General features: G+C 46.4%; 1 protein-coding gene across 1 annotated transcript in view; it reads right to left on the bottom strand.

Annotated features, from left to right (window-relative positions):
• Positions 1-4,182: 4,182 nt before the first annotated feature.
• Positions 4,183-11,040, bottom strand: part of PEX14 (peroxisomal biogenesis factor 14) — a 66,082-nt gene continuing 59,224 nt past the window's right edge. Inside the window, 3 exon segments of the mRNA XM_059866870.1 lie at positions 4,183-6,043; positions 7,480-7,571; positions 10,693-10,790. Of these exon segments, the coding sequence (XP_059722853.1) occupies positions 5,578-6,043; positions 7,480-7,571; positions 10,693-10,790 (656 nt within the window). The 3' untranslated portion in view covers positions 4,183-5,577.

Genomic DNA, 11,040 nt, shown 5'->3' with positions numbered 1-11,040 from the left:
TAGCTGTGCACACACAAAGCCTCAGGAGCAACTCTAGAAGCAGAGGTGCAAAGTTGGAAGCAGTCTCTGAAGTGTTGGAAAGGAAAGAGCACGAGGACCTAGACATGAGGGAAGGTGAAAGACACGAGCAGGATGCTGCACAGAACAGCCTTGCCAAGCAAAGGGACCGAGACACGGGCAAGCAGCCTGGCACAGTGACAGCCAGAGGAAGAAAAACAGGCAGCAAACAAGCCAGCTGCACTTCTGAGTCCTCTGAATCAGCCCTACCCAGCCAATCACCTTCTCACACAGGAGACAGAGTCCCAGAGAAAAGCAAGTATTTTACCTAAACCAATAAAAAATAGTGTCACTCTCCTATTCCTCTTCAGGCTGTTCTTGCAGCCAGCATCATAAAACATCTCTCATTATTTGCACAAACATAGAAGAAACAAAATAAAACCCTGAAGGATGAATTCCTTCAGCAGATACAGAAAAGAGGGGGCTTGGTAAAAAAAGCATGGTGTTCTAGGAGGCTCCATACTGTAAGTAATCTCTGAGCAGTCCTTGCAAAGCATTTGGGGAGATTTTTAGCCTGAAAGACACTTTACAGAAATAAATTGTAATCGAGTTTTAATAATCTTCCCCTTTTCAGAAAGGGCCTGACAGATGCTGCCTAGTGCTCACTTCTGCCCCATTTCAAATATTTTTACCTTATTTGGATGAAATATATTATTTTTCTAAAGAAAGGAGGTTGGGTTTTGTTTTTTTTTTTTCTCCAAAGAGATGGTTTTCCCTTCGTCCAGCTGGTGCCTTTATTAGGTTAGTGCTTGCTCCCTTTTGGGGATGGGATTGTTTTTTTCCCTGATCTGGGACAGACCATGCCAGCCCCTCAATCTAAAAGCATGCAGCTTGTACTGCTCAGCAAGAGGAGAACTCGGGCCCTGATCTCTGTCTTCCCTCTTCCCTGATACCCCAAAACTCAGCCTAAGTACATTTCCATTTTTTTAATATATTCTTTCTAAGAGCATAAGAAGTGGTGAGAGCCAGCCTTTCACCACATAATAGGTGGACAGAGCTCCAAAGGTGCCCATCCAGGCTGACTCCTGAGGAAGCAGCCTTGTCTGGGGATATGACAGTAAAAGGAAAAATGAGGAAAGCTGGAAGCTCTCTCCTGTACCTTTAGGTAAATTATTTCCCTTGTTTCACCTTCCAGCACCCCTTTATTTATGTTTACAGTCCCTGGGGATCAAGCCCTTCTTTTGCTTTGCCTAGCACCCAGTGGTAAGAGAGGGCTGGAAAACTCACAGCTCAAGCTCACCATCAGTTCTTGGTGTGCAGGGTCACCAAGCACAAACAACTTGTGCTCAACAGAAAGCACCACCACACAGAAAGGACCTTCCAAAGCTTCCTGTGTCAAAGCCCTTGGCAAACACTTAGATCTCCACAGCCTGCTGCTGGAGGGTTCAACCAAGCATGGAGACCTTGACTTTGACAAAAGAGGTTTGCTGCCTGAGCCTTTGTTTTCCCCAAGCATGGCCCTGTCCCAGCACAGGAAAAGCAAGGAGCCTCTGCTCCTGCAGCAAGTACTGCAAACACCAGCAGTGGAGCAGACACCACCTGGGCTTTTCCACAATTTTTTCACCAGTAGACAGCAGGATGGACCTTCTGGCAAACCTTCCTCCCCTCTACTGAAGACAAAATTAGGAGAGAACAGAGAAAAGAGCTCTTACTTGCCAGAAGAACCCAAGCTGCAGCAAGGAGAGGGCAGAGGTGAGGTGCTGGGCAGCTCCTCACTCACACCTGCACGGCCCAGCCTCAGGGCAGTGCCCACAGCTGGGCAGTGCCCACAGCTGGGCAGTGCCCAGAATGGGGCTGGGGCTCTCACTCCAGGGCACAGAGTTCATGGGGCTGGGGGCTCTGCAAGCTGCAGGACCTGGCACAACATCTAGGTCCCAAAGTCTCAGCAACCTGTCTGTGTCACAGCTCTGTACCTATCAGCCAGCATTTTCTGCATGATGTGTGAAATCCAAGGCACACTTACAAGTAAAATACATCCTCTTCCTTCTGATCCCAAACACTTTGGTTTGTTTGGTTATGTCACCAACACACAAAAGACAATAAAAATAAGATTCTTCCTCCTTTTGACAAAGATGCACTAAGACAAATTTGGCACATCTGAGGGTAAGGTTGGAGGGAGATGATCAGGAAACATCTCTCTTAACCCTTTCTCCCTTTTGAGTAGCCCACATTTCTCTTGCAACTATTAAAAAGGAAGTTTTTATATTCTCAAATTACTGGGAAGTACCAGTCAGATTTTGTTTCCTCTAGGAGAAAGCACAGGGTGACAGGCATTCCCTGAGATGTAGCCAGATGACACTGTCCAGAGGAAGCTCCCTTCACCTGGTTTTTTATATGTTATTAAAGACCTACAGGAACCATGTTGGGAACCCACTGAAGTCAACTCTCTGCTGTGTTATTCTTATTCCTGTGTAAAATAGAGTACACAGTAAAACAGCACTTGAGTAAGCCAGGTGGTAGGGAGCTGCTGCTGCTGTCTCACTCTGCAGATAGAAGGTTCTCCACCTGGTCATCTTTCAGTCACTAGGATGCCATTTCCAGTGCCAAAGGGCCAGTGGGGTAAGCATTTTACAGGGCAGCTGAGCTAAGCAGCTTGTTTCTAGCAAAAAAAGAAGAAAAAATTACAAGTTAGTAGTCAGGCTACGAGGACCAAAATCCTCTTCCTGCAGCTGCTGCTATGCTGGAAAGAGAAGGAACACAACACAGAGGAACAGAACTTGTGATTCATGACTGTACCTGCAGGATAGAAGGTCTGGCTTCTTCCAAATTCTCTGCTGGTGGGTGGGATCTCTTCAAAATACAAAAGCACCCCATCAACAGCCAGAGGCACAGAGTTACATATTTTGAGCAACAATGGCCTTGATGGGGTTTTCTGGGACTCAGCAGGTTGGAGAAAGGAAAAACTTTAGAACTGGCACAATATACAGAAAAGCTGCAGAATTGGTAAGGCACTAAGAAAGAAAAACTAAAGGACAGAAGAGAGTAGTTAAAGCAAACTGCCTTCTACTCCTGAGGGAAATGAATTGAACACTGGCAGCATGGAGGAAAAGGGGGAAAATGAACCCGCAGGGATGCTTGTACTACAAACCCTGTAAGTCACTCTGCAAGGCACATACCTCAGCAACATATTTTCCACATTTCACCAACTGCTGTTGTCCAGGCACTTTCTATTTTCAAAACCTTCTATGTATATAAAATGTATACAAGCAGGACACTACTTTTTCATCACATCCTTGTGGTGTTGTTTTCTTTTCACAAGGATTCCTGGCTTGGACAAATGAAAAGTGTTATCTCTTAAGAAAAGCCTTTCTTTTTAAACACTTTCAAATTTGCCCTGTTTTAGCTAAACGTGACGTTCTTTGTGAACGTTAAACAGTGGAGAGAGAGACTGAGAGGGAGAGACACACACACACACACTCACTCACTCCTGGGGAAGATATTCGTCCATTTAAGGCATGAGAAATCATCACATTCAGCAGCAGGTCTAAATACAGTAATATGAAGGTCCCTTTCACTCCCCCGAGCAGGAAAATGTCACTGTGTACCAGACACCCAAATACTTGGGAATCAAGTAAATCCCTCATTTTTCAGAAGGGAGCCAAATCCTGTTGTTGAACAATGATGGAACTGTAGTAGCTCCAATTTACTTGCTGCACACCATCTCCTTCGGTGGCTTCTGGACTGGGATGGCAGGGTTAGCCCAGTCATGGGATCCAGCACAGCATTCCCTCCTGGAGATAAGGCTGAGGGGCCATGGGATATCTCACACGCTCCCTTCAGCACCTCCTGCTGCTGGTGGAAGGAGCAGGGGAGCATTATTGCACACCCTGCAGAGCCTCCTGCTGGGAGCAGGGGCACACGAGAACTGCCCTGCTCCCCCGGGGGTACATCCATCCCAGCCTGTGCACCCCGCTCCTGCAGCTACCTGTAGTGTACCTTGCACTGCACTTACACCACTGCCTCCTGCTGATACTGCCGAGGAGCAGTCAGAAAAACAACCACAAATGTCCCCTGGAAAACATTTTAGAAGGACCAGATTTCTGCAACCATCCCCTTCCCCTCCCATGACCACCCTACATGCACATTTCTCCCAAAAATAAGAGCCACAGTAATCCAGTAATAACCTGGTGTTAAATAGTGGTAACTCATATTTATTACAATTATATACAATCATATTTTATATTTGAAATCTATACATGATCACACAGACAAGCACACTTGCTTGGTGAGGACAGTGAGACTCAGTTGTTACAAGAATTGCTCTGCTAAGATGCTCTGATGCAGTGAACAGGATCATTGGACACCACCACTTCACCAGCTGCAAACACAATGCTGCAAACTGCCAGAGGTTTAAAATTCACTGCTTTCTGTACAGCCCAACGGGGCAAAAAAAAAAAAAAAAGGCTGGACTGGGCAAGAAGGGCCAGTGGTTAAACCTCAGAACTGGAGCTATTCTCCCTGCTAGAGAGACTGCTTTGCTGAAGCAGGTGCCTGTCACTGGAGAGGTACCATTTATGATCATTTTTCTTCTCATTTAAGGAGAAAAAAAGGCTAAAAACCATTCCAAATATTCAGAATTAACCAACTATTTCAGCATCTGATTTCACCCTATTCGTTTGTTCATTCATTAATTCATTCAGGGCAGCTATAAATAAAATAGAAGATGTCAAAAACTGATGTGAGCTCCCTGTCTTTGGAGGAGGAAGGGTAATAATTGGGATGAGTGGAGTCAGCTTCTTCTAAAGCCTTTTACTGGGGAGCAATCATCAACAAAGCCACCTATTCTCAAGGATTTAACTGCGGCCATGGCACCTGGACTTGGTCCCTACCAACAGGCCACTCTGATGAATGTAAGCACGTGGAGTGGAAATGGCATTCTTTGGACCCCACAGAAATTTAGTGCTTTTACATGCTAGGTAGTTTCAGCAATTTGAGGCTTGGCATAAAGCTCGGAAGAGCCAAGATTGAGATCTGGTGAGGAATTTGAGGTTAAAATGGTCTGGTGGGGTTTTTTTGGTCGGTCAGGGGTTTGTTTTTTTTTTTTGCAACAGAGTATCAAGTAGTTTGAGAAATAAAACAGGGTTATTTTGGGAAACAGAACTGGTTTGGGCCTTATGCAGGATTAAAGGCTTGTGAAATCAAGGAGCTCAGGACAGACTGGTTCTGAAGTTGGCTAGATGGGCTCTAGGATGCAGCAAGAGGCCAACTGCTTCTGTAAGGGGGCGTATTCTGTAGCTGTGGTACATGGCAAGGCCATGGGTCTGCCAGGCCAGCAGTGACCCCAGCTCACGGGAAGGAGGGCTGGGCAGGGAGAAGGAGCCACTGCAAGACTGCCAAGCCCTGTGGTGAAACAGGGCAATCGTGTTGTTCACCGAGCAATCACGACCCTGCTCAAGGTCAGTCAAGGGGGAATCACTGCAGGGAATGGTAGCTTTTCTCTCCACGAAATAGGAGAGGCACTGGGGACAGTGCAGCAGGCCAGGGAAGATGTGCAGCAGCAGCAGCAGCAGCCGGGGTGCCTTAGTCAATCTCATTCTCGTTGCTGGCCCCCTCAGGTCTTCGTAGCTTTTCCACCTGCTCGTTAATCTGACCATCCCCTCCTCGCCGGTCCTCAGTCTGGACACCCAGACACTCCTCCTCATCCACATGGCTAACATCATCATCCTCATCGTCCTCCTCCTCCTCATCATTCCTTTTGGTTTCCCGCTTCTCCTCCTCCCCCTGCACCTCCATCCGCACCTGGCTCGTGACGTCGATGACGGCCGTGGTGGCCTCCTCAGGGCTGAGCAGGTGGCAGCTGCCCTTGGAGCCCTCTGGACTGTGGCTCTCCTTCACTGGGGAGGACGTGGTGGACTCGTTGCTGACCGGTGAGATGTCACTGCTGCTGTTGTGGTTGGCCACCACAGGGTTGGAGGGTGAGCTTGGCTTCACCGGGATCTGCCATGACGGGATCTTGGGAGCTGAAGGGGAGGGAGGGAACTGCCTCCTTGGGCAGGACAAGAGGGAAAGAAAAGGAAAGAAAGGGGCTTTTGTTATAAATACTGAGGGGTTTCGGCAAGACTGAAACTGCAAGTCTCTTTGCCATAAATGAGCAAAACCAAGGCCACTTCACTTCTCCAGAGAGATTCTTAAAGTGCTTTACAAGCACTCAGCAATCGAGCCTGCACAAAAGGAAAATATCCCAGCTGGGCAGTCTGAAGCACTAAAATGATCTGATTTGGCCAATTTCACAAAGTAAGTTAGCACTCAGGAATGCTGCCTGTGAAAAGACATGGGTGTCCCTTTTTAAGACAATCACTAATTAATTGGTACAGAAAAATTCCCACTGGAGCAAGAAGTCAGACACACCAGGTGCCTGAGCCAGGGAATTTCCCCACCTGGCTCTCACCCCACTGTGATATACCACTGTTGCATTCTGGCTCACTGCAATCCAGAGCCTTTCTCCCAGTCCCAGCATGCACTTTACATGTTTGGGCCAGGCCCTGGCTGCCACAAACTGGTTCAGCTCCTCTGACTTGAATGGAGTCATACCAGCTTGCACCAGCTGGAAAGCTGGCCCCGAGTCCTTCCCAGGTGGATTTTAAGGATATGATACTAGCAGGCCAATGCCCAGTACTAAGAGCAGATTCCACGTGCCAAACAGGACAAATATAAGTGCAAGGGGAGCACTGGTGCCCTCAGAGAGTCATCCATCATGAAGGGCAAAGCACAAAAGCATGTCTGATGTACACTCCCATGCATCCTTGCCTTGTATGTGGAACGTGGCATTTTGCAGATGTGGCAGATGAAGGTCTGCAAAGGCCATGTGCCAGGGGGTCCTCATGGCCCTCAGGGGAGCTGGCAAGTGCCACGAACAAGAGCAGAGCAGGGGAGAGCTGGCTGCTCTCTGGCAGCCAGTGCTCGCACTCAGCACTGCCCTCCCTGAGACTGAAGTGGGAACAGGAGCTGCCCTCACCTCCCCTGCTGCTGCTGCCACCAGCAGCCACTGCAGGACTGGGCTGAGCTCAGCCCAGCCTCTGTGAGTGCTCTGCTGTGGCACGACTCTGTTCACCCTGGCTGTGCCCTGACCACGAGCAAGGCAGCTGAACTGCACCCACAAGTGACTTTCTAAAACAGAATACAGGTGCAATGCAGTCAATTCCTCAAACTAGATGAGAGGCATCCTGACTGTGGGAGAAGTGCAAACAAAAAGGAAAAATCTTATCAATACTCCAAGGACTCTGTGATTTCAGGCCAGTTTGAAAAGCATTTTGAGACCTGCAAACAGAAAGTGATGGTGGAGTGCAAAATGGTATTATTAAAATAGCAGTAACAGGATATAGAGGCAGTTCCTGCTGGAAATGCCTTTCCTCTCTGTGACTGAGGGGATCCCAGAAAGCAGCACTTCCCCCACTACTGTCTGCTCACACATTGCATCCATACCGGTTCAGGAGAAGTCCTTTTAAGGAGTAGATCTCAGATTTCAATTCATTAATATTCTGTGACTCCAGAATCCAATTGGTGGAAGTTGTGGCCTAGAACACGGAAAACAAGATGTAAAGATCAATATCTGAACTGCAAGATAGTTCACCAATGTCACTTTTTCCTATGTTGTTCTTCTGCTCCCATGTGGGAATTTCGAGTCCTGTGGATAACATACATAAGCTCCATCACTTCAAGTCTCTCAGATCTGAGCAAAACAACTTCCACACTAAGACATACTTGAAAAGATCCCCACAATGACCAGAAATAATAATTGTCTCAAGGTGCCAAGACTATTCAATATTTGCTTTGTGTTTGGGAGACTAATTAATCTTGTCTCCAGTCCTGCCTCCCATGCACAGCCATTGCTAAAGCATCTCAAGGGGACATTTCTTTTTTCAGGAGGGCAGCACTTGTGAGAATTCAGGCACAGTTGGGCCAACACTGGATGTCTTCCCCCAGCATATCAGACAGAGAACATTACACAGAGAGACAAACCAAATCATTTGGCACTGACCTACTGAATGATTTCTAGAGAAGAACTAGAACTAGGACCCTGACCAGCAGTGGGAGTTGCACTGAATCCTTTACTCCTTCATGTGACTGAACTAAGCTGAGGCAACAGATTCGAGTATTATATATTAACAACTGTTTTAAAACCATTTGCTCATTTCTCCTAAATCACGAAAGAAAGAATCAATTCTCTGCACTCTGGCATTTAGAGGTGGGCTGATAAATACATACTTGAAAGTTGCAAACATTTCCCCTACTTGATCTGAAGAATTAGATCTATGCTTGAGTTACCAGGTCTTATCTCCAGAAGCAGCTGGACTAGGCACTGTCTCTTGGATATTTCAAGGCAATGAGTGCAGTTGTGTGGGGATAAGTAACTCATGGAAGCCTGGTACAGCTGCTGTCAGAATTGCATCAGAATTGCCACAGGATATCAGGTAGAAATTAGAGAAAGTAACTGAGGAAAACATGCAGCAGACAGTACTTTTGGCACTCTTTCTTTTAACCCTTTTGGGAACTTGAGATATGGGAGTTTTCTAAGCACAGGTCATGGTCTATGGTTGCCCCATCCTTTTGCTCCAGTAACTCCTCTAGCCATGAGACCACAGAATACTCATGCCTGGCATGCCCCACAGTAATTTCTGCTAAAAGCCATTAGGAAACATATTGGTGAGTATCACTGCAGAGAGAGTTCTAATGAATTCCCCACCAAAGGAAGCCAGAATTGGAATAACTAAAAACTTTTCCTCAGCAGTTCCCACCAGATGTAGCCAGAACTGCTCGTTCCTGCTTACTCTTAAACAGACTTGAGAGTAACCCTGCAGCCAGCACTGCTCACAGTGAATTCTGGGCTTCAAACCCAAAGGGCTGGGAGAGGCTCAGGCTGTAGTAGCTGTGTTTTACACAGATGTGTTCCCTCAGGATTCACACTCCCAGCCCTCAGACAGCAAGAATCCAGGAGCCACTGTTCTGGCTTTCGAAGACCTTGAAAGCTACAGCAGCACATTAACAAGGGAGTGATTTCCACTCACTGGCCTGCAAAGGACTCAAATTTCCAAAACACATATGGTGCCAGATGCCTAGGATTTAGAAATAAAATCTGACATCTGGGGCTTTTTAGCCAGTCTCTTTAAAAACAGTTGTAGAAAATTCAAGCCTTGAATTTTTATGTACGTTTTTTAATTACTTAAAGTCCCTCTTTTTAATTTTTTACAGCATGCCAGTAGGAGTTTGAAAAGCAGAAATAAAAACTTACATTACAGCTGAGAAAACACAGCTTTTATTCTTTGGTTTGTGGGGTTGCCCAAGTTTTTCTTTGTACACATGAGGTTTAGATATCATAACAATGTGTGCTACCATTTCAGTGCAGGGGGTAGAGAGGGGGGAAGGAAAACTTCTTCAAGACTCTCTAAACCACCAAGACTTATGGCCTTTTTCCTTCTTAAAGCTCAACATGTGTTCTTAATCTTAACACTTAAGACCTGAAAACAGTTTTCCAATTTCCGGACTGGCTCCAGGCCACTGTCAGGCCACAGTTCCCAAGGAAAATTGAAGCAGAGTGTTGTGACCATAAACTGGCTTTCATGGTTGCATTTACAGCTGTGCCACTGAGGGATTCCTCCCGCACAGTGTGCACAGCACAGTCAGCTGTGGCCCACCAGTTACACACCATCAAAGAATCTGCATCAGATTAAAGCCTGCTAAGGGGAGAAGAGAACTGCTCCTGCTACAGGTAAAGGGCTGTAACACTGCCTGAAGGACTTGACAGGAAACTCTCCCTGTACAGAGAACACCACAAGATAACTGTGAACAGTCTTGGCCTTGAGCAATCCAAGTTTGGGAGTCAAAGGAAGACTTCATCTCCACCTGACTGCTTCACATTCACGCTGCCTCACATGTCAACAGTTTCCGTCTGACAGAATGCTTGGGCCAAGGAGTAAAGCACTAATTCTCATTGCCAGAAAGAAAATCAATTTTGGTTAAAAGTGGCTATTTTATTTACACATGTAACAACACAAACTAGTCAGAATTGATGGTTTTATTGCCAAGGTCAAGTCAAGAGTCAAGGGGAATGGGTCTCTGTGTGTCATTAACGGGGCTGTAACGGGGCCACCTGTTACACTCAGCTGACCAAAATCATTGGAACAAGAACCCAGATAGTAAGAATGTTTGGCCATTACCTGGATCTGAACAAGTGACTTAAATACAGTCTTTCAAGTGTATGCTTGGCTGAACAGGACGTACAAAATACAGGAGAACTACAAACGTGTAAAATTACGTATTACATACACAAAAAAATTCTCTGCACAGCTGTCTTTGCCTCTTTTGGTCAGTGGACTAACTCCACAATAATTTCATCCCAAATGCAGCACAGAAGACAGAGAGCTGAGAACAGACCTGAGGCCTCAAACACATGAGCTTCATCCAAAACAGTAAAGCCCTCTCCAAAATCAGATGTATCTCTGTGAGTACCCAACCCATATCCAGTGCTCTGACCACACCACCCATCAAGAAGACAGATGTAGAGAAACTGTTTGGGGATATGGCAGAGCTGATGGCTGGGTTGTGGACCCAACAGGAGCTTTCCATGTGCCCACAAAAGAAGCCAGGCATGCTCCAAAACTGACAATGCTCTAAAGGTGACGAGCTGGAGGTTGGTACCTTAGAAGCAGCCAGTTCTTGGGTGAGCTCTTGGATTTTCTGTTGCTGCTGGATTAGCAGCTCCTGGACAGCTGCTAAGGTTGTCTGTAACTGAGTCACTGCAAGGGAAAAAGCAGAAGAGTTAAACTGAGATACATCCACATATACACACTCACCCACGCCTTGCCTGCTGTCTAGCTACAAAGATGCCTCTATTCCTACTATATTTAATTTATCTATGCCCGCCTGCTCACTTTAATCCATATGATTTATTTGCACTATGGGTAATCTACCTGCACTGCATCTAACCTCCAGTATTTCTAGTTTATCTTTCCATTGTATAGATGTCTATAGCCCACAGTATATCCG

Source organism: Haemorhous mexicanus, chromosome 23, assembly GCF_027477595.1.
Source record: "Haemorhous mexicanus isolate bHaeMex1 chromosome 23, bHaeMex1.pri, whole genome shotgun sequence".
In the NCBI taxonomy this organism is placed as follows: Eukaryota; Metazoa; Chordata; class Aves; order Passeriformes; family Fringillidae; genus Haemorhous; species Haemorhous mexicanus.
This window is presented reverse-complemented; position numbering and strand designations above follow the sequence as displayed.